Source organism: Euprymna scolopes, chromosome 14, assembly GCF_053919585.1.
Source record: "Euprymna scolopes isolate OS-2025 chromosome 14, ASM5391958v1, whole genome shotgun sequence".
NCBI classification, from domain to species: domain Eukaryota; kingdom Metazoa; phylum Mollusca; class Cephalopoda; order Sepiida; family Sepiolidae; genus Euprymna; species Euprymna scolopes.
In genome coordinates, this window is record NC_136495.1 from 50,839,851 (window position 1) to 50,865,210 (window position 25,360).

The window sequence follows — 25,360 nt, forward strand, 5'->3', positions numbered from 1 at the left end:
AAAGAAAAGAGGTAGAAAGAGAGAGAAAAAAATGAAAGGAAAAGATAGTGAGAGGGAAAGAGAAGAAAGAGAGGGGGTGAGATGGAGATAGAAGGAGGAAGAGAGAGAGAGAGGTGGACCGACTGACGAGTAAGTTTAAAATTACTGAAAACGTGTTTAAATTACTGTAGACAATTTAACTTCATTGACTAAAAGTTATTTTGTAAAATTAAATGCAAATAAACTATTTTTAAGAAACATGAATTTATTATCAGTTTCCACCAAAAATTAGATCATGTTTTGTTTTAAATAATTTTGCAAAGCCCAATATATAAAAAGCATTATACCATTATTATTTTACATTCAAGCCACTCCCTGATGGTTGAGCTGAAGTAATCAACAACTAATCAGATTATGTGCTGGCTATGACAAAAACATTGAGCCTGGGCAATTCTGAATAACCAGTCTGTGTTGTGCTAAGTGAGTTTAACAATGAGAATTTTGGAGCTTTGAGAGACAGAGTTAACAGTCAGCAAGAGACTGTATTAGGCAATGCAATCTCCCCTCCTCCTGAAATCAAGTGAACTCACTTTTTGAAGCCCAAAAAGACAAATCATTTCACATCTATTGTCCATTAAGTTGCAAAGTCATCAAGTTGAAGAAAAACCCCTAAATAGTATCCAGAAACAAAGGCGCTACCTCTTCTACCAACTAAAACATAACAAGTTCCTTGTATATTCCAGTTTGAAGAACACATTTCATTCAGTATTTGTTGTTTTTGTTTGTTTCTGTTACATGTGTCTGTCTTCTCCCAGTTGATGTGCCTCCCAGGCAGTGGTGACTTATACTTCTTAACTAGATCAAATCACAATGAAGAAGTATTATCCAGCTGACAAAGATGCTTTCTTTTACATCAGATTGACCAGCATTATGATTTTGCAGATTAGTCAACAGCATGTCATTTATCCTTGGATATGTTTTATTCTTTCTATTTTATTGCAAGGGGGGATTATTAGTTTCACCTTTACTTGAAACCTACATATTAACTAATCATGCATTGTATTTCTGAAGTAGTCATTGTGCTAACCTAAGAACAGTTTCCAAAATCTTTCTATTTTAGATTTAGCTATACAAACTTTCAATAATATTAGTACCATTAGATGGTTTGCATGGCATGGCATATTGAAAAAGAGAAAAAGAAAATTTTAAATATATTTCAATTCCATTTTAAATAAACACTGTTTGATTTGATTTTTTTTTTCTTTAAAAACAAATAATTTGCAAAAGGAAATGTGAACAGGACAAAATAATACCATGTATCATGACACTGGTTGCAATGCAAAACAAAACTGATCAAAAACATTTGGCATCCATTTTTAAAGCTAAAAGTTTCAATACAGCTCATTTTTATTTCTTCATAAAAAAAAGTCAGCCATTCTTATTTTTTTTTACTTCCAGGTAACACCAGGTAGATATAGTTATTTGATTATATAATTGGGCTAAAGAATTTGCATCCTTTCATATGTTCTGTGATCATACCATAAGACTATGAATTTTAAACTAACCTCACTATGTTATGGGAACATCATCAAAATTCCTGTCTTTTGTTAACTGTATAAATTGATATGATTATACGATATATGTTAGACAGTGAAAGAAGTGTTTGGATAGAGAGATTTGAACGGAGCCCTAAAGCTCAAGGATGACCTAAAAACAAAAATTGATAGAACCATATGACTTCCGAACAGAGGAAGGCTGGGGTTGTTAATTCGTTTATGGCTGACAACTGAAGTAAGTATACACTAAACACCCCTGTTCCCAGAGCTTTAGCAGGGATGGAAGTAGCCCCCATACAATTTAACTAAATATAACAAGACAGGCGATTTATCTATTTGCCTGTTTATTTTCTTATGACACATAAGAAGTTAATCTGTTTTGTTTCTGTTTGAAATAAATTCTATCAAAAAGAAAAGCATCAGTTTGGTTTGCATAGGTAGATGAGAGGATCAATACACGCGCATTTATTACGACCCTGGATTCACAACATAATGATGCATGATGGTGCATAAGCCATCTGCAAAATGAAACAGACTTCTACGAAGGTAATATTCAGCTTTAAAACTTTATAAAAGTTACCTCACTAAATCAATTTTACTGGAAGTAGAGACACAAAGTAAAAATGAAAACAAAGAGAAAAAGGAAAAAGGAAAAAGAAAAGGTTAAAAAATAGAAAAAATAAAAAATAAAAAGAGGAAAAGTGAAAAAGAAAAACAAAGAAAAAGAAAAATAGAAAAAAGAAGAAGTTAAACAAGTAGGAAAAAGAAAAAAAAACAAAGAAGAAAAATGAAAAAGAAAAACAGAAAAAAAAGAAAGTGAGCAAAACCAGAGAATCTAATCCAAACTTAAAACTTACAGATGACCAAATGTCCATTCTTTTTCTTTCTGCATAAACATCCTCATATTCAGTTTAATGTCCATTTTACATGCCGGCACGTGTTGGTCAGCTTTCTAAAAATTGATTTTCAAACAAACCTAACTCTGGTCAGGTCTTTATTTATCCCTCTTTTCCTCAAATCCACCTTGTGGTTCTTGGCCTTCCCTATTAACTGACCCTGTAACTCAACTGTTCTACATCTACTAACCCAAACATTCTCACCCATTTTTCTCAATGTAACAATACCAACAAAGTCACTTGTTCTGTACATTTCTCATCTAAGGTCATCAGGCATGAGCCTGTTTCTATTTACTTGCCTTTCCATGAGGGCAGAGTTAGACACCAGATCAGTTTTTACTGTGGAGAATATCCAGCTACTAATAAAGGGGCAGTCTAGATTGGGACAAAAAAATTAAAATAGCCTCAGTCTAGAAGGATTTTTTCTTCACTAACCGAAAAGAACAGATACTACACTTTGATTCTAGCCAAAAGACCAAAGAACCTAAACCTCTTTTAAAGACACACGTCAAACATCCATCGTTTTATTCTCATATCATTTCTCTCCATGCAACAACCGTCACCAGCCAGGTTTCACTTCCATACATCATCACAATATGCATGCATGCCAAAGAGAAAGAAACATGATTGAATTTAGTAAGTTCGATAAAAGCTGAAGTCTCCACCTTAGGGAAATGCTTGTGGATGAACGTCGCAAGAGAACCGCCTCCCAAACCAATAAGCATCACTTTGAAGCCCGTATCTGAAACAAAAGAAAATACATTTTCAATCAAACAATCACAACTTCTACAGAAAAAAATAATAAAACTTCTTTTTTAAATTTTATATCACAAAATTATCATGGAGATGTGTACTACAGTGTAACTCGAATATGAAAAACGGATATAAGAGAGATTTTCTTTGGTACCAAATTAGAGCCTGTGTTAATGTACAGTGTAACCCGGATATAAGAAACCCCGGATATGAGAGCTGTAGCGATGACAGAAATCTCCGGGTTACACTGTATTTGGATTATTCAGACTAATGTTCTCATCTTGAATATTATTTTCATGTTTCAGTCAATGTCACCTTTAACCTTCTTTAGGTGTATTATCTTGTCAACATCTAGAATCTTTCTGCCGAACTTAGAAATCTGCACAGAATTTTGAACGGAACCCTTTATTTAATCCATTAGGATAGTATGCTCTTGTTCCGTCAGTCATGGCTGGATAGAAGTCTTATATAATTTTCAATTGTATTCTTAGTATCACTTGCACTAAGGACTGAACCTTCAACCTCCACAACAGTGTCACTTACAACTGAATTTTATCTAGTACTTTGTTTGTTACACCATGAATTCTTGCGGAATAATCCAAATTATCAAGCAGAGAGATAATATGTGTCAATAAATAACCCAAACTATGTCACAGTTTCGTTTCTTGTTTGCATACTTGTATTGCTACTTGGACATGAGGGGCTATTATTTGGGATCATGTCTAACAGACGACTATATGGGGAGTTGAGTAGCGAGGTGTCTGTTCACAGTGCATTTAAACTTCTGCAGGTTAGTTCAGTCAGGCAAACGACAAACAAAGAGGGAATTCCAAAATCTACCAGTCTGTGAGCAGAAACTATAAGAGTAGCAGACTTTCCAGCATCTAAGGATCTCAACAGTGAAGGAGAGAGGAGACTGCTTGTTGTGTTATCAGAGAGTATGTGCATTGAAAGGCATACAATTTTTTGATTTTAATCATTAAAAAATAATAACTTTCTAATCTAAACCAATTTATGGAAAGGAAGTCAGGTACAATTCAAATTTTTTGTGATACTTGCAAACACTGGGTCATTGTTGTAACAGCATTCACATTGGTTGGGATTGAGCAGATTCTTTTTCCCTGGTCTGAACTACATCCTAAATCATGCCAACCCATGCATGGTAGTCTTGAGCAAGGTTGCATGAGATGGCAACCAACCGTCAAGTGTCTATCATCTGCGGACATAAGAGTTCAACTAAGTTTTTTTTCATAGTTTTTGTTCAAGTCTTCAGCTGTCTACTGATATACATTTGGCATCAAAGCAGAGACATAGGGATAGTGTCATTTGAAATTAGCTCTTTCTTCAGGTGCCAAGCTGAATGCCTAAACATGTAGGGACCTCGTTGCAACAGGACAGATGGCAGATATTTTAACTCACTTGCATTTTTTTAGTTAACCATTTTTTTCTCTTATTCTTTTCAATTTAATAATAAAAATCTTGCAAATTCGGCAAGTAGTTTTGTTTAAAAATAAAAATCAAATTTTATCGGTAAAATCTCTCGTTGGCCACTTTTTGGCCAAGGAACATAAATCAAACTTTAATTAAAGCAAGAAAAGAGCCAACAAAGACCCCCCCCTCTTCCATATTTCCATGTTAAGAATGACTTCCAAAATTTGCATGAGGATAATTTGATTTCATTTTTTAAAAACAAAAACACAAGTTACATTTGCATAAATTTTGGTGTACAGCCTTTTTTTTTAACCTAACAAGTACATAAAAAAGTTTTTGTGCAATTATAACTTTTTAATATTGGAGTGAAACTGGATAAGCACCTTACTTTTCACTAATTTTAGAGGTCAGAGATTTTTTGATATTTCACAAGCTTACTTTCCTGTCCTCCACAGTTAAGCATATCAATTGTCTTAAAATTCCACTCTATATGGCCTTGTCTAATACTTGCTTCCATGTTTAGTTGATCAACGTTCTTGTGATTCAAGACACCTTTGCTTCTGCAACAGTTCATCCAGAAAAATAAACATGGTATATATGCTCATACCAGCATGACTAATTTGTCCTTAGGATAACCTCTATGCTGAGCACATATAATGTTTCAACTGCTTTTTTTTTTTTCAATTTTTTTATCATTTTGTTCTAGTTGCAGATGGGGTATCCTACCGGATGCTAGACATTCACCCACTATTTTATACATTCCAACTGAGAAATATTTTTTAAGATTCTAACCATCGCTTTAAGTTCAATTGTTTGTATTTCTATTGCACTTAGTTCACCGGGTATATTCGCAAGAGTAGTTTTAGAAATTCTTTTTCATGATTCCAGGTGGTCCTTATAATTACTAGAATAATGGTTATCTTCCTAAGATTCCAATTTCTTTTCATTTCGTACATAAGACCTTGGTATTTTATTATCTTTTCCTTCGCAGCTCTGTTTAACCCAGTATCATTGGAGACATCGAAAATGTTAGCTAACCAATTTTGAATCTTGCTCGGCAGAGCTAAATGGAGATTGGGATTATGATTAACAGAAAAATATAATAGAGTGGAGATTATAGCAGATGAAAAAGGAATCAAATTCAAACAACATTAAGTTCAATTTGAAAATTATAGTAACAATTTAAATTACGTTTTTGAGACCTTTTCTTAGCAAATAAAAATAAAATTGTCTTGGACTTAATCCGATTTCTATTTGATTCCTTCCCCCCTTTCCCTGATTATAATCTTTTTTTTTTTCTCTTAATCATAATCATAATCTAGATTAAGCTCTGCTGGGTTAGATTCAAACCTGATAAGCTAACCCTTTTAGTATTTTTATATTTTAATTCATCATATTTAAAAATTAACACAGTCTTTATATAACCATATAGAAAGTAAGATACTATTATTATTATTATTATTATTATTATTATTATATAAGAAGAAAGAAAGAAGAAAAACAAAAAATATACCCAGTAATTTGCAGCAATCATTTAAGAGGACCAATCCAGCTACAATGGACAAATGATGTTTGCAGGCCAAATAACTTTTGTCGACCACCATTTTATTTTTGACATTTTTCTTGCCTCGTTTTTTTTTGGTTTCTGTAAAAGAAATAAAAAATAAAAATGAAATAGTTTTGTGCAAAAATATAATGAGTCTTATCACTCGGTTTATCATAAGGGTTTTATCACTCACTGAGGAACCCTTCCCTGGACTTAAGCTATCTATCTCTGTCCTGAGCTAACCACTGACATGTGGGACCCATGTTTTGTATCAGGTCATCCCTCCACCTCGTTCTTGGTCTTCCCTTTGGCCTCTTATGTTCACAAGGTGTTCATTCCATTGTCCTTAAGGATCATCTGTTGTCAATGAGAAGTCAATGGCAACATACAAAGTTGAAATTAAAATGAATTTCTCAATCTTCCTCTCTGTCTGTCTGTCTGTCTGTGTGTGTGTGTGTGTGTGTGTGTGTGTGTGTGTGTGTGTGTGTGTGTGTGTGTGTGTGTGTGTGTGTGTGCGTGTGTGTGATCATAAAAGAAAACAACTAAAACAATTTAAAATAAATCCTCTATCTATTTTATGCTCACTCGATCATGAACCGTTTGAAGTCTCCGCTTTCACAGCAAAAATTAACATTTTCAGTTTTCAGAAAGAGCTGTCAATAGTAGAAGAAAGGAAGGAAAGACAAAATGGAAAATGAAAAAGGAAGAGAAAAGAAACAGGAAAAGAGAAAAAAAGATAAAACAAGAGAAAGAGGAAGAAAAAGAAAGAGAGAACAAGAAATAAGATCCAACTTAAATAGTGATAAAAAATGTAGGAAAGTAAATTTAGGAGAACCATTGGAGGATTTAAGTAGAAATTCGTTTTTTCTGGATAAAAAAAAACAGAACTATCATTCAAAAGCAATATTTAAAAGGTGAAAACTTCTATTAGAAACTTTAAGTTTTAGATTTTTTTCCTTTTTAATACAATACAATACAATACAATAGGTAAGAAAATAAAAATACAGATGTGGAAATGACACCAGAAAATTGTTGTTTCCAATTAACTTGATTTTCAAAGATTTGACTTAAAAAAATGTTTCAAATTAAAACTGTTTGTTCATCTTTTAAACTCCTCGGCCTAACGTTCACAGGGAATATGAACTGGAATAGATACATTGAGAGCATTGCCAAGGCTGCTGCAAAGAAGGTGGGCTCTCTCTACCACGCTAGAAAACTACTTACGCCTGAAAGTATCCTGTACCTCTATAAGGCCCCCATTCGCCCATGTATGGAGTACTGTTGTCAGATTTGGGCTGGTGCATCTGCTACTTGTCTCTCACTCCTGGACAGGGTTCTAAAGAGAGTTGCCAACCTGATAGGTCCTGAACTGTCATCTAGGCTTCAACCTCTGTCCCATCAACAAAGTATTGCATTCATTCATTCATTCATTGTACAAATACTTTAATGGTAGATGCTCGGACGAACTACAAGCACTTGTACCCCTTCGACATAAATACCCCTGACAAACCCGACAAGCAGCTAAATCCCACCCCTTCACAGTAGAGATGCCTAGGTGTAAGAAAGCCTTCTACTCCAGTAGATTCTTCCCCAGAACTGCTAGACTTTGGAACTCCCTTCAGGGATTCTACTTTCCCAACTGTACTGACATGCAGAAGTTCAAGTGTAATCATCAGAAATCTTGCTACTTATCTCCCTTCATAATATCTCTGCAACTTATGTTCCCGATAGTAGCCCCCTACTTCAAAGTGGCACTGTGCCTTGTTTGGGGTGAAAACTGAATAAAAAAAAAATGTATGTGATTTTGTTTTTATCAAGTTTTCTCATTGTCATCTTCATTTCGCAATACATGAATAAATAATTTTTTTCTTTTTACTCCAAACAAGACATATTGCTACTTGGATGTAAGGGGCTACTATTTGGGATTATGCCTACAGGGGCACTATGTAGGAAGTTAAGTAATAAGATGTTTATGCAATGGTGGGTGGATAGACAGAGTCTACATCATGGATGTTGATAGTTTGTCTGGCATTGGTTGCACATGCAAAATCTGGGTTGCAACTATCAAGGACTTGAAAGCTTGACAACTTCATGAGGAAGATAACATGGATTGAACTAAATGGTGAACGGACGTCTGAGAAACTACCAAAAAGACAGACTTGTGCAAGCTATGAAGATTTGTCTACAACTAGATTAGAATAATAAGAAGAAGATTATTGCAGTTACAAGGAGAGAGGAGACACAAAATCTTCACCTGCTATGTTACCACTACAACCATCTTTAAAGTAAATCAAATCTCAGAGCAAATACTGGTGTCATTTGTTGTTCTTTTTAATTGCTTCGATTATTGCAGCCATAAATCGAATTAAGAAGAAATAAATAACATTGTTACGATTGCTACATCATTGCTGAGGACATCATTAACATCAGTCAACAATTAGGTGTTAACAAGGGAGATAAACATGTTTTGGTTCATAACACAATGCCAGTCAGTTTACAATGCATAGCGAAAAATACTCCATGCTATTCTACATGTCACTTACTTGTATGCCTAAACTACTCTAGTGATGGTGGGTACATCAACAACTTAGTCATCTAAGATGGTGGTTGCAATTTACTGTATGAAGTAAATCCAAATCTTAGAATAATTAATGGATTTATTTTTTGGTTCTTTCTGCCCTTTTTTTTTTTTACATAGGAATCAACACTTATCAATGCCCAGAGGCCACTTGAGGATAAGGGTTAAAGAGTGTACAGTAGTCAATGGGACAATAGCAAAAGAAATGTAACACTATACACAAGGCAAACATAGTCTTGTAACATACCCCACGAAAGAAGCACTATCTTCTAACATTATCTACAAGATAAAAACTGCCTTGTAACACTACTCACAAGACAAACATTACCTTGTAACATTAATCACAATACTATTAACACTACACAGGATACAAGTACTGCCTTTAACACAACTCACAAGATAATGATTATCTTGTAACATTACCCACAAAAACTGTCTTATAACACAACTCATGAGAAAAACATCTCCTTGTAACACTACCCTCATAAGAAATACTGTTTTGTAATATTACTCACAAGAAAAGCACTGCCTTGTAATGCTACCCACAAGACAAATACTGCCTTCTAACATGACACGTGAGACGAACATTGCTTTGTAACACTACCTACAAGTATTTTCTTATAACACAACCTATGGTAACACTATGCATGAGATAAGCACTGCCTTCTAACAACTCACAGAAAATGCCTTGTAACATTGTAACCCAACCTAGAGAACAATTATTGACTTGTCAGCAATTTGTTGTTTTAGAGAACAATGGACTCACCAGGTTCCATTAGTCGTGCTTCTGACTGGATGAGGTTTTGATTGCTGAGGAAGATGAGTCGTCGGTAAATCCTACCGTCACTCCCTTCAATATCCTCAACAACATAGTCACCTGTGAGGTCACTCGTGCCTTCCTCCAGGACTTCTACTTTGTTTAATTCTTCACCCAATGACAAGAAAGGAATCTGAAATAAAAAGATAAAATCAAAATAAAACATTTTAAAAGAAAAACCTGCATAAACTGAGAAAGTTTTTGTTTTCAATTTAATCTCTTGTAAGATTTTCAAAGTTGAGCCTACATAACATTTAAGCTCATCAAGTTTTAATTCTGATTTGTTATTTGTTAATTGTAATTTGTTATTGTTGTATTGATGTTATTGGCAACATAATACATTTTATTTAAAATTTTATGTAATAAGAAAGGAGAAGAAAAACTCTGCATAAATTGAGAAAGTTTTGTTTTATCGTTTTCACTTTGATTTAGCAATTTTTAAAACATTTTAAAAATTATATTTTTTTTAATTTTCACATGAGGTTTCAAAATTTGTATTATTCAGACTACTATCAACTGCTCTCGTGAGATTTTCAGTACTTGTGTATTATAACTGAATTCCAAATAAATGTATTTTATGTAAAAACACTATTATGCACTGTGATGAGCATGCGTGGAAGCGCTCAAGAATTGTATGCCAATGTCCACGTAGAGGGAAAAAAGTTCATCTAAAGGCTATAAAAAAGCTGATAACAGTCATTCGGGGAGTAACTCCCAAGATTGCTCTGGTAGCGTGTTGTATTGAGTCACTGCGTTTGGGATTGTGTTGAATTGTCAGAGATGTTTGGATTCGAATCAATGGATTTGCTCGGGATTGTGTTGTGTCGAATAGATGGAGTTGTTTAAGATCACGTTGTATCAAATCGTCAGTGGTGTTCAGATTCAAATTGACAGTGTTGTTCAGGATCATGTTGTGTCAAATCAACGAAGGTGTTCAGGTTCGAATTGATAGAGTTGTTCAGGATGTCAGGTCATGTGGACGGAATTTTTTGGGATCGTGCTGCCGCGTGTGATATGTTTTTTTTGTTCTTTCCTCTTTCATAAATCAACAAGCTATTTCAACCATTATGGCCTTCAAACCAAAGCTCATACCAGTATTTAATGGCAGTGAATCCGGACAGTCAATAGTGGAGTGGCTGTAGAAAGCTGACCTGATATGTCAGTTGAGTGGGGTGAAGTGTATAGAGTGCGTCATTTCGATGTGCTTGTCAGGTAGTGCGTATGCTGCGTACCAGCAATTAAGTAAAGAAAAGCATGTGGATTTTGATCGTGTAAAAAAAATGCTTTACACAGTCTTTGCTTTGGATCCTTTCACTGCATGGAACAGTTTCAGAACGCCGTCTTCAACCAAGTGAGACAGTCAAGGCATTTTTGGCAGAACTAAACAGGCTTGCGGTCCTGTTTGGTGGCGTATCAGATCAGTGTCTGCAATGTGCATTCATTGCTCGATTGCCTGAACATGTGGAGCATTCTCCCAGATGGATAATCTACATTTGTCACATGTGCCACATTAAAAAACTGCACAGGAGTTCCAAAGCAAGTTGCAGTAGCTACACAGTCTACATAAAGCACACCTAAAGAGACAGATACTTCCCAGTGGTGTTATAATTGTAATGGACCCAATAATAGGGGAAGCAATTGTCTACTGGATAGTAAGACAGTCAGAAGTGTTGGTGTCAAGCCCTGAAAAAATATCACGTGACGACATGATTGCTTAATTCGTGACAAAATTACCTCATCAAATGATGGCCCCACTGCTGTATGAATAACCATATGAAGAAAACTCCTCAAATGATGATGCACCCAAGGATCCAGAGCAGGAAGAGTTCAATGATGTAACCGACCACTGAAAACATCACAGAGGAAGTTCCTGAACCTGTACCATTAAGGCAAAGTATCAGGAAAAAGCGGCCTAACATTGTCATTTGTGTGATCTCGAGATCAGGGAGGAGTGTGACAAGCATGCACGAAAGCACCCAAGAATTGTATGCCAATGTCCAAGTCAAGCCTATGTATGGCAAAAATGAGTTCATCCAAAGACTATAAAAAAAGCCGATAACAGTCATTCGGGGGAGTAACTCTCAAGGTTGCTCTAGTAACATGTCATGTTCAGTCATTACGTTTGGGATTGTGTCAAATCGCTGGCAGTGTTCGTGTTTGAATCGATGGATTTGTTCGGGATCATGTCATGTTGAATCAACAGAGGGGTTTGGGTTCGAATTGATGGATCATGTGGACGAAATTGTTTGGGACCGTGCTACTGCATGTGATATTTTTTTGTTCTTTCTTCCCTCGTGAAGCAACACGTACTTATATGTCATCTCGATATTAGTAAAATTCCCAAAAATCACGAAAAATGATAAAATAGAAAAATAATTACAAGTAAAAATATAATTTATTGAATTATACAAATTAATCACATTTGTTAATGTTGAAATTAAAATCTAGGAGAGGAAACTACAGTCTAGGAGTTTGAGAAAATAATTGTAATCCCCCATTTCAAAATAGAAAATGGCGAACTGAATTTTGACATGGCACATAAGTACATAATAGTGATTTACCTAAAATGTACTTTCTGAAATTCAATTACATTGCACAAACACCAAATTTTCAAAGTAAAACCTAAATAGCATTTAAGTTCATCAAACTTTAATTCTGTTATTGTTGTACCGTGTTCTTAGCAGTATAATACATTTTAGTTAAAATATTATATAATCCTGCAGGACAAATGATAACAATAAAAACATCTTTCAATTACGAAGGAAGATTCTGTAAAGAGATAACATATTTTTTAATGAAGAATATAAAAAGAGTTGTCTCCCCTAGAACTAAAATTTCATTTCTTTTTCTGTATACATTTTAAAAATGTGAAAACAAAACTTTAAAATTAAAATAATATCAGTGTATCCCGGGCCATGGCAGATAGGGATAGCTAGTATTTAATATTATTGCACGTTTTTGGCCAGTAATTTAGTCAGGCTCACAATTAAACTGGTGTCTATTTCTCTAGATGCAGAGGTTAAAAAGATATTAAATTGCAGTAGACACTTCTTTGGTTGTTGAACCTTGTTCAATTTTTGTATCTATTAATAAGATTAACATCTTTTTGAAAAATAAAATAGCTATTGGGATTATTTGGAATAATCAGACTACTGTTCAATCTTGAGTGTTATTTTCACAATGTTCTGGATGATAAAACCTCTGATCTTCAGGTTTTCTTGTTGAACTTAGGAATCTTACTGTCCTCAAGGAGCCATGACATAACAGATAAAGTACTTCATAAAATTTGGTTGTAAGTGACATGGTTCTGGTGTTTGTGATAAAATACAATAGCAAATTATTTAGGACTTCCACTCAATCATGGTTGACGGAACAAGCATGATATCCCCATGGATTAAAAGGCTCAACTCGAAATTCTGTGCAGATTCTTAAGTTCCACAGAAAGATTCCCAAATTTGACAGAAAGATTTCCAAGTTTGACAAGATATACCTGAAGAAAGTAAGAGATTATATCAACTGAAACATTATGAAAATAATCCAAATAATATGAATTATCCTCAACTCAAAAATTCAGAAACAAAATGGCTATTATTGCAAAATTTTCTATCAGTTCAGCTGGAATAGGAATGCCACAAAAATGTTTTATTTTGTTGTCTGTATAATATGTGCACCTCTGTTTATATATACATCATCACTTTCCATACCTATTTTTAAAAAATGAGATTGTCAAATCATCAAAGTTGAAATACAATTAAGTCGATTTTATAATAAAGTGCTCAAAAATCAAATTCAATTGTCATGCTGGCTAATTTATTTTTAAAAACCTACTTTTTGCATTTCTTTTAGTTTGAAATAAGTTTAATACAATTGTATGAGACATTTTTTAGATGAGGATTAAGAATTTGTATCATTTGGATTGTTCAGACTTTTAATCTCATCTTCAGTGTTATTCACATAACATCTCAATCAATGTAATCTCCAATCTTCTTCAGGTGTCTCACTGAACTCTGGAATCTGCTTGGAATTTAGAATGGAACCTTTTATTTAATCTACAGAGGTAGCATGTTCTCGTTCTATCAGCCATAACCTGGTAGAAGCCCTAAGTAATTTGCAATTGCATTTTGTATCTCACCCACACTGAGGATTGAATCTTCAACCTGCACAAAGTGTAACTTACATCTGAATTTTACCAAGTATTCTATCCTCTATACCACAACTTACAAAGGTCAGAGGTTACATCTGCCAGAACATTGTGTGAATGACACTCAAGATAAGAACAGTAGTACGAATAGTGAAAATAATATATAGTGACATTTGTTTTATTTAAAGAATATTTAGTCGACAATTATTTTTATGCAATGAACAAATATTTAAATAAATGTTGGTTCTATATATTTAAAAATATTTAACTGGCAATTATTTTTATGATGAGAAGAAAGAATATTATTTTTAAAAATTTCAATTGTTACGATTATAAATCTAATATATCAGATTAAGTTGACCAGATTTTCGACTTAAGACCTAAATAGTGCCATCCTAAAATATTAATATTTTATTTTGAATAGCAACTTTCTCTTCTTTAACATTGGTCCCTGTTGTTAAGAAGAAAAAAATGCAATTTAATTTCTTCTCAAATCCTTCATAAATAATATTTTATACAAAGCGAAAATAAATAAATTATACAAAGTGAAAGCAACCATACCATTTCCATGGGTTTCACAATAAAATACTTTGATTGAATAAAAAAATAAATTACCTTAGTTCCCGGTTTATATGATGCTGGTGCCAGGTCTAACATGTATTCATTGAGTTCATCTTGAATTGAATCCATATCCCCATATTCGTGGCCCCTTTGCATAACAACTACAATAAGCCTTTCAACATCAGCGTTATCAAGTAATTGTTGTCGTCCAACATCCATAGCAAAAAGCCATTCAGTTTCCCTGCAAATATTAATATGATTTTCAATGAAAGGGGGGGGGTATAAAAATGTATAAAAGAATATTAATTACCATATCTAACATATAAATTTATCTATATTATTTAATTATTTGAATTCTTTGAGATTAGTAATTTGTATATTTATTTATTTGTGGACTGTTAACCACGGTTAACCACCTAACGAAGGCCAGAGGAATAGTTGGCCGAAATGTCATGAAACAACAACAACAACAATAAAGATGAGGATAACAGTCTGCAAATAAATAAAATTATCTAGTTGGATTTTCAAGGTTAGATCCAAATAACATTTAACTACACTTTCCTGCCTAGAAAGAATACAAAACAGACTTCAAAATCTAGTGGATGAGGATCATTTCATCTCCTTATTTTCTCTTTCTCACAGAAAAGAGGCCTTATCATTATTTTCATGGCATGTGCTCCACTAAGCTTTAATCTTCTATGGTTCCCCAACTGCAAAACATTTGCAACAAATACTCATCTAGCCGCAACAACTGTCAATGATTTCATTTACTATCTGTGCCAAAAAACTAAATGAAAATTCTATGATAAAAGTTTATTTCCTAGAACTGTCTGTTTGTAGAACACAATACTATCAGGCTGCTTCCCGGCTGACTATAACATGGTCGTTTTTTTCAAGTCTAATGTAAATAAGTCCTCTCAAATAATCAAACCATACCAAAGTTCCACCATTACTGATCATACAGTGTTATTTACCCGACATTCATTAACCCTTACCTTCAAGTGAACTTAGAGCCTTGACAAGTGGCGACATTCTCCCCAGTAAAAAAAAGAAATTAAACAAATAATTAAACTCTAGCCAAGTTCTATCATTACCGATCATCATAGTATTGTCTTACCGTCCACTTGGCATTCATTAATCCTTATCCTCGAATGGTCTTTGGAACTTGATAAGCGATGATCCCTCTTTCTTCGTCAAAGTTGACAAATCAAACTTTGCTCCTTTCTAGACAATTTTCACTGTCAATCAGGAGAAGAATCTATCATGCAGTGTGATATGATGTATGAAAGTGAAACCTGGTCGGTAATGTTTGAGGACATGTGTCGCATAGAAAAGAAATGATGTTAGTATGATAAGATGGATGTGTAATGAGAGTCTTAAAGACAGGTTAGATTTGATTATCTCAGAGGATGATTAAATCTGGATAGAAGACTTTGATGGTATGGCCATATTGAAAGAATAGATGAGAGTTGTTGGGTTAGTAGATGTAGAACAGTTGAGGTAGCGGGTTCAGTTCACAGAGGAAGGCTCAAGGGAAACATGGGAGGAAGTGATAAAAATGAACTTGAGAGAAAGAAGAATAAATAAGGACCTGGTCAGAGATCATTTCATCTCCTTATTTTCTCTTTCTCACAGAAAAGAGGTTGCAGGTCTATCTTTACCTTATCATTATTTTCATGGCATGTGCTCCACTAAGCTTCAATATATGGTTCCCCAACTGCAAAACATTTGCAACTTGGAAGAAAGTTTTTAAAAGCTGTCAATGTATGTCAGCATGTAAAATGGACATTAAACCAAATATAATGATAAGTTCTAACCTGAAACATTATCAGTGTAAAGATCTTCCCTTTTAAATTAAATACCCTTAAAAGCATGCTTTAGTTATCCTTGTTATAAAAACAAACATGGCGATCTTTTTGCTAAAATGGCACACGAAGTCAAGGGAGATAACTGTAATTTCATAATTATTACAAAAAAGTGTTACATACCCTTTTTTTGTTTCTATTTTGTCATCAATGCCCCAAGACAACACCAGGTACCTCTGCTGGTATCAAATATTTATGAGTCAACACAAAATCAAGTTTAAAATACACATTTCCTGTCAGTAATTTTTTTTTTAGGGCGGAGGGGGGGGGGGTACAACTGATTACATCAATCTTGTGAAAAAAAAAAAAAATCACATAACTCACCTTCTCATTGGAACGATGAAGATTGCAAATTTATTTGGTCGTGGTTTTGGAGAATCGACCACATGAAGAATATAACGGGGAATATTTGATTTCCCATCAAATAGCTCAAGACGTACTTGTTCATTACAGACAGAACTAGAAAAAATAAAAGAAATATTTAATTAATAAAAGTGTAACACAAATTTTCCAACGACATTTCTTCCATTGCTTTTTTGCTGGATTCCCCATTTTGCCAAACCATCAGATTTCATCTTAATAATCCATCAATCTATTAATCATACATAATAGAAATAGACCAGTGCTTACAGTTAAAACCATGGCTGCCACTTGAATTTGCCCGTGAAATTTAAACAAGATATAATCTCAAAATAAAGAGAGACTACCACCAGCAGGTGTAGCATAAACAAAGAAATCAATAACATTACAAACACAGAAATCTGTTGATCACCTAGTAAACTAGTGAGAATAACAATTTTGTTAAAAGAATAAAAAGATGGATCAGATTTTTTCTTCGCATCAGATGCAGCATCAATTTGTGTAGTAATAAGTAGGAGTCGGTTCTTGTCCAGAATTTCCTCTATATTAAAAAACAAAAATAAAGAGAAATCGGTATGATGCATGAAACAAAAATCTCATACTACAAAAGTCACATAAATTAGTCAAGTAGTTTAATTTTTATATAGAAAATCATGCATTACAATATAAATTTTGCAAGTTTAAATCATTGAGTTAGCTCCCTTTGTTTTGTGTTTTTTTTTTAGATTATTTTCAAAATGGTAGACAATGCAGCCTCTTTTCTGTTACTCATAAAATTTGATTTTATTTAAAAATAAAACTACTTGATCAATTTATATGATTTTTGGAATATGATGTTTTTGTTTCATCCTGCGTACGTGCATCATACAGTTTTCTTTATTTTTGTTTGTTAATATAGGGGGAATTCCGGACAAGAATCAATGAGCGTTTATTATTGTATGTAACAATAGTTGACGAAAGCTACCCAAAGATAAGGTAGAAGTAAAAAAAGAAAAAAAAAATGACACATGAATGACCAAAATAATACTTAATTAACTGATCTTTAAAATTGTCCTAATTTTAATCCTGCAGCAAAGAAATTATGATACGAAAACAGAAACAATTCTCTTAATAGTTGCATAAAGACTACATTTTATATTATTAATGTTATTAACTTTGTTACATTAAAAAAAATTCGTTGCAGCTTTCTTTTTTTAATGTTTTGATTTAATAAAAAATATCGTCACATCAAGCGTCCTAAATTAGGAGATGAATAAATGAACAAATCTCTTAGTAAACGAGAGTTGTCTCCCTCTGCATAATGACAAATTGTAAAACAGTGCCAATGTATTTTTGCCATGCATAACTTTGCAACGCTACAAAAAAATAAACAAAAATAACCTTCTTAATGACACTCAATATGGTTTCCGTTCTGCTAGATCTACAGCAGATGTGCTTACAGTTATATCTCATAGGATTAGCAAATCTCTCGACGGAGGCAACCTTTCTAGGGCAATTGCTCTTGACATATCTAAGGCCTTTGATAGGGTATGGCATAAAGGTTTACTTCATAAGATCTCTAGCTATGGTATAGCTGGAAATTATTAAATCATTTCTTTCTGATAGGTTCATAAGAGTAGTAGTTGAGGGGCAAAATCAGAAGCTCACAGTATTAATGCCGGTGTCCCTCAGGGGTCTATCCTGGGCCCAACTCTTTTCCTGATCTACATTAATGATCTTCCAAATCACATCCTTACATCATTTGTAGACATTTATGCTGACGACACTACCATTTATGGTAGCACATCTAAGACAGTAAACGACCAAGTTCTCTCCAATTCTCTCTCCTCTGATCTTGAGCACATAGTACAATGGGGAAAGGAGTGGCTGGTTACTTTTAATGCATCTAAAACCAAGCTTCTCTCTTTACATCATCAACATTCTGATCCACATCTGGCATCAATTGAAATGAATGGCTCTCGTTTTCAGGAGGCCTCAAGTTTTGACAAGCTTCTGGGCTTGACCATTACTCCTGATCTTAAATGGAACACGTACATCAAATCTGTTGCCAAGGCCGCTGGAAAAATGGTGCGATCTTTCTATCGATCCAGTAAATATCTCACTACTGATGCTATTCTCTATCTATATAAGAGCCAGGTACGTCCAAGGATGGAATACTGTCGCCACATCTGGGCAGGAGCTGCTAGAAAGGACTTGTCCTGCCTTGATAGAGTTCAAAATAGACTTTGTAGCCTCGTAGGAGATGTCCTTTTCTCTTCCTTGCAACCTCTATCTCACAGAAGAGATGTTGTGAGTTTGTCTCTGATGTATCGTTATTTTCATGGAAAGTGTTCGACTGAGCTTCAATCTATGGTCCCCCCTCGCCAAACTTTCACAAGAAACACTCGTCTAGCTGTAAACACTATCAATAATTCCCCCACTCTTTATCTGTGCCTAAACCTAAACGTAGATTCCATGAACAAAGCTTCTTTCTTAGAACTGCACGCCTGTGGAATCGTCTTCCGTTTTCCTGCTTTCCGGCTGACTACAATATGGTTGTGTTCAAGTCTAACGTAAATAAGTTCTTGATGAGCCGTTCCATATAAGTTATCAAATTTACCAAATTTTCATTACTAATGATTACTATATTGTCCAATTTCTACTGTACACTCTTTAACCCTTATCCTTGAGTGGCCTTTTGGTCTTGATAATGTGGTGATGCCTATGTAAAAAAAAAAAGTTCCATTATGCTAGTATGTTGTTACCGTTTTTGTCTAAACTGTTACCTTATTACAGAATGAAAGGAAAAGGGAAACATACTGCTATATCTTCAACTATGACAATAACTTTTCAACAATGAAGATAGAGGAAGAGAGATGTTTTAACTTGCTGCATGTCATCTACACAAGACTTCAGTTGCTTATGCGATGAGATCAAAGAATTGGCCCATGTACATACAAACCACAGCTTGAACTACTTCAGTCATATGATATACACGTGCTGCAAACTAGTACTTCATCGTTATCGTTTCACATGTCCTTTCAACATAAATCTGTGGTGCACTGCACCTGCACCATGGCGGTTTAAAACGATTTTCCCCATGAATTTTTATCATTTACCGTGGTATTTCTGTTTTAAGAATGACAACACACTGATATATAAAAATATAACAAATTCAAGAAAATTTTTTTCAGTTTACAAATTGAATAATTCAGTAGACTTAAAGCAAGTATAAATATTAGTATTAATATTTATCTGACAATCCCAACCCGATTAAAAGCTCAATATTTGCGATAGAGCAATAATATAAAAAAATAAGAAAAAAAATTTAATTTTAATTTAAAATTTTCATTTTTATTTGTATTCCTTGTCGAAAAATAAATTTGTTTTAAATTTTAATTTACAATGTTTAAATCCAATTTTCTTATAAAAATATAACAATATATCTTCATTCTCGGTGACAATTATAGATGATTATTTGTTAGGACGGAGATGCATGCACAAGAATTCAACAAATTCTTCAGCTCAAATCATCAACCAACAATGATATCCTTTCCGGTTGTTATTATATATAAGCATTTGTAACCACCTGAAACAGCACTTTTTAGATGGTATTGTAACTGTAGCAACACCCTAAGGGCATTTTATTCGGTCATTGTCATTTCACAGGATTGATCAGACTTTGATTACATCTGTGTAACCTTTTGCCAAAAATGGCCTTTCAAACATCTCACTTTTAATTTATCTTCTTTTTGACAATTGATCAAGTTTGTTGTTTCTTCACGCAGGTACCTGGTGTCAGGTTCATAATTTTTATTCAATTAACCTTTTGGTACATTGGATAATTATTTTGTTGTTCTTGCAGGTGTACGCTTTTGTCAAAATAATTTCTCCGTACACATGGTCGAGGTATTAAACTAGATGCCAGGTTTATCAAATGACCTGTGATAATTATTTTGTTGTTTTTTACATTTGTTGTCAGGTGTACTCTTTTGTCAAAATGATTTCTTGGTACTAGATATCCAACATAACGTCAGTTTTGATATGGGGTTGTTTGAAACCATTTTTGCCTCTGTCACTCCAAGTCATTGTCGATCTGCCTTTTTTTGGGTTACCCTCAACTGTGGACATGTATTTATCAAATGTGAGTTACATTCATACTGCCATAGAACTTATCTTTTAGCTACTTTTACCACTAACAAAGTACATTGTAACTTGGACACACGGGGCCATTATTTGTAATCATATCTAACAGGACTGTATGGAATTAGTCAGCAAAATGTCTGTTTACATTACATTTAAATTTCTGCAAGTCAGTAATCAAAGAAGCATGAAACAGGAAAGTAATTTCAAAGTCTAACAGTTCAAGGGAATAAACTATTAGAAAAAGGCTTTCCAGTATCTAAAGACCTCAATAGTGTAAGGGTGGGATTTTGCTGCTTGTCAAGAGTATGCATGTATGCTATGAGTTCATATGAGCAAATTCCATTAAAGAAGGAACAGGGATGTAATATTGCAGTGATGGGATATTGGGACAATCTTTGGAGCTTGGCCAATTGTCATCGTATGTGGCCGCAGCTGAGACTGAACTCACTAGATGAGTTTGTAGCGTAATTCAAATCTTTTCCATAGCTGAATACTAATGTTGAGATGATTAATCGGTATCGGAAAAATTTGAGCCTACTTAGCGATGCCAAGACCAATTCCTTAAATTATCTTTTTTATTTGATTTTGGTTTAAGAAACATCTTCCACTGCTTGTAGTAATAAAATAATAAATATTTAAATGATTTAAACTTTCAGTAAGACTAAAATCTCTAGATTATATCCTCACAAGTGTGTTTTTATGTTTGAGAAAATATAGGCACATTTTAGATGTCTCATTACAGTAATCGAGACAAAATAGCACTTTTATAATTAAATATTCAGAGATTTATAAAGAATCGGAATTGGGAATTTAGTATGGAATCTGTAATTGTATTGGAATCGGGAAAAATATTGGAATCGTCCCATCACTACTGGAGACTTGATACTTTGCTAGGGCTATCAAGGGTATTTTTATCGTGATGCCATCACCAGGTTGGTTGCCTGCCACGGCTTAAGAGAGCCCTATGAATCCTCGAGAGAAGAATAGACCACGCCAGTTTGCAAACTTGGCACTTTACCATGCAGTACATACAGCGGCTCACATTTCCAAATGGTCACCCATCTTGTACTGGGCAGGCTTAACGTTGCTTAACTTTGGTGATCTGATGAGAACCGGTGTGTCAATGTGATTGTGCCTATTGGATTTGAGGCCCTTTTTGGACCCTAAGAGAGAGAAACTAATGCATGAGCCAAGATATGGCAATAATACTCCATGCATGGACAAATAGTGGCTTTGTAGAGATATAGGATGCTCTCGAGTGTGAGTAATTTTCTAGCATGGTAGAGAGAGCTCACCTTCTTTGCTGCAGCCTTGGCAATGTCTTCAATGTATTTGTTCATTCATATTGCCTGTGAATGTTAAGCAAAGGAGTTTGATGGATAAGCTGTCAGGTAGGTAGAACGTATTCCAGTCTGGGCACCCTCAGCATTATTAGCAGGATGTCAGAATTCTGTCATGAAGATTTATACTATAAATCTACCAAACCATAGCTCTGTCATTTCTTTGCATATTTAAGAAAAAATGGAAACCAAGGATTCACTTGCATATAATACAGGCAGAGCTGCTGTAAACTCATGTTGAAACATCACAAAAATTTTCACACAATCTTGTACTATGAATCAAAGTTAAAACTGTATTCTCATTCGAGCTATAAACAATTGTACATATTTTCCTTCAAATAAAACTACATGTTTCACATCATGTAAAGTTGTTTCCATTAAAATGTATGAACACATATCTAAGACAATGACTGAAACCTTAGAGAATGAACTCCAGTCGGTAGTGGAATGGGAACATAAATGGATGATAATATTTAATGCCGATAAAACTAAGTTACTTTCCTTTAATAATTACAAAACTCCTTCACAACCACAGATTGCTGTGACAAATAATACACTACCTGAGAGTTCTTCATTTAAATTCCTTGGTTGAACATTCACAGGCAACATAAATTGAAACAAATACATTGAAGACATTGCTAAGGCTGCTGCAAAGGAGGTTGGCTCTCTATGCTGCGTTAGAAAATTACTCAAACCTGAGAGTATTCTATATCTCTAGAAAGCCACCATTCACCCATGGAGGGAATATTGTTGCCACATCTGGGCTGGTGCATCTACCACTAGTCTCTCCTTTTTAGACAGGGTCCAAAAAAAGGCTTTCACTTAATTGATCCCACAAACTCCAGCCCCTGTCCTATCGTTGCAATATTACATTTCTGTGTCTATTTTACAAGTATTTTAATGGAATGTGCTCTGACAAACTGAATGTAAATACCCCTGACTAACATAACAAGCGGCAAAACCCTAACCCTTTCACTTTAGAAGGTCTCTAGATAGAAGAAAGCCTTCTTCTAACAGTTTCTTCCCTCGAACTTCTGGCCTTTGGAGTTCAGAGAAAAACGAATTAGCAGAAACCCAGCATTCACGTATGTAATATTCCAAGTAAAACTCATATCAAAATATCACAATTTTGACTCAACGTCATATGAATCAAACTTAAAATTATATATTCTTCGAGGTATAAACAACAGTAAATATCTTCTTTTAAATTAAATTGCATGTTTAGCATAAAGTAAAATTGCTTCCATCAGTAACAGAGCGTGTATAGCAGCTATATCCAAATACTGAGCCATGAACGAAATGACGTCACGGTAAGGAAAAAGAAAAAGACTATAAAAAGGAGAGAGAGAGACGTTAGAGAAGACAATCATGTTAGAGACATGGGTGACGTTACAGTTGTAACAAGAAGTCATGCATAACAGGAGAATGAGGAAATAAATGTTGTTACAAAACAAACAGTTGAGTTTTTACTTGTCCTATGTTCCTTGCGACGTAGACTGCGTACAACATGTGGGTCCTGCGTGTATATGTGTATATATTTATAAATAAAAATTACGAGAAAGTATTCGCTTACTTTTTGTTCAGATGTTGCCGCATCATAGCGAAACACTGAAGCTCACTGACTGCCGCCACCATTTTCTCTGGGTCATCCATACGTTCCATATTATCATTGTGTCGTACAACTTCATAGATCTGCAAATGGAGTTTGGAAAAGATATATATTTTTTTTAAATGTAAATTAATTTTGAATTTTAAAAGAAACCAGATGACCTATGACCCACCGGGCCTACATAATGTGCATTATACAAAGCCATCTGGAAATCTTGTTAATCCTAAGCAAAGTTATGTCACCGTACAAAAATGGGAAGTCCGAGATTATACTAAATAGGAACAATCAGGAAAGCATAGCTCTATCACATCAGCTATGTCAGAAAAAATGTGACCTGTTGAGTCACCTATGGATCTCAAGTGAGATTGTTAGATATAAAAGATAAAATTCAAAATTGTTGATTTCTGCTCACTATCTCTTCCTTTTCTCTTTTATCTCTCTTTTTACTTCTGCAGCTAAAGATTAAATGGTATTACTATTTGTGGTGATTGAATCTCTTTCAAAGTCATTTCGTTATGTGAGGCATGATTTTTATAGGTCAAATACTAATCCTGATAAGTACTAATACACACGGACGATAAAAGGAAAGTGTTAATCTACAATAATACCAAAGAAATACTGCAATATATTCATTTTTAAACAATCTTAGATTTAGGTTTCAATTTCTTGTACATAAAATGCATTACAATTCAACTTTGAGTTCTCTAACTTCTTTTCTTTTAATGGATACATGGCATTTTTAAGGAATCGCAGTATATTCATGTGCATTTATTACAGATTGTTTGGAAACCATTAATTTCTGGAGATTTTAAGTGACATATTCTGATTTCATTGCTTAATCTTATGTTTTAACAAAGATATAACATTTTTGCTGAAAAAGTAGTGCAAAAAATGTAACAAAACACATGATCTTAAAGCGAGAAAAATATTCAAACATGTGAGACACAAAAATAGTCATAACTTCCTTATTTTTAATTGGATTTTAAAAATTTAAAAAGATTCTTTCTTAGTTCATCAATCTCCTTCTATATATGCCATTAGATATTTTAAACCATTTCAATTTTTTTCATATGTATTGCTAGTGTCATGCTTGAGACAAGTTTTATTTAACCTTTAGATAAAATGCCTAATTCAAGTTCTCTAACTTTTCTTTTAATGGATGTATGATATTTTTAAGGAATTGCAGTATATTTATGTGCATTTACTACAGATTATCTGGAGATTTTCAGTAGTATATTCTGATTCCTTGCACAATATACCCTTATATGGCAAATTTCATTGTTTAATATTGTTTTAACAAATATAAAACATTTTTACTAAAAAAAAGTAGTATAAAAAATGTGACAAAACGCATATGGTCTTCAAGAGAGAAAAATATCCAAATGTGTGAGGCACAAAAATATTCATAACTTCCTTAATTTAAATCGGATTTTTTAAATTTAAAAAGATGTTTTCTTAGCTCATCAAGCTCTTTCTATGTAAACCATTATTTGAATATTTTATGCCATCTCAATCTTTTTCATGTGTATTGCTATGACAAATAGGGTGATGGAGACCATCTTTAAGGGATTGCCTATCAAGGCTAAAGACTGCTTCACATGCTCTTTTGTCTTTTGTTTATTAATTATTAATTTGCTTTTTCTATTAAAAAAAAAAAAGTGCAATTATTCACTGGTTCTGTGCTACACACCATGTGGTCCAACTTCTGTTAGAAATATACCAAAGGGAAATTCCAAATACTTTGGTTGAAACAGGGATAAACAAGTAGTATACTCACATCAAGTACAATTTAGAGTCATTGCA

The 25,360-nt window shown here is 33.9% G+C and overlaps 1 protein-coding gene across 1 annotated transcript in view; it reads right to left on the minus strand.

Moving 5' to 3' along the window:
* The window catches only part of LOC145292994 (eEF1A lysine and N-terminal methyltransferase-like), a 52,972-nt gene that overhangs the window by 16,189 nt on the left and 11,423 nt on the right, over window positions 1-25,360 (minus strand). Inside the window, exons 6-11 of the mRNA XM_080139247.1 lie at window positions 23,522-23,640; window positions 16,448-16,582; window positions 14,313-14,499; window positions 9,506-9,689; window positions 6,129-6,260; window positions 3,097-3,173 (exon numbers count right to left, since the gene is read on the minus strand). Of these exons, the coding sequence (XP_079995373.1) occupies window positions 3,097-3,173; window positions 6,129-6,260; window positions 9,506-9,689; window positions 14,313-14,499; window positions 16,448-16,582; window positions 23,522-23,640 (834 nt within the window). The remainder of the gene's footprint in view (window positions 1-3,096; window positions 3,174-6,128; window positions 6,261-9,505; window positions 9,690-14,312; window positions 14,500-16,447; window positions 16,583-23,521; window positions 23,641-25,360) is intronic.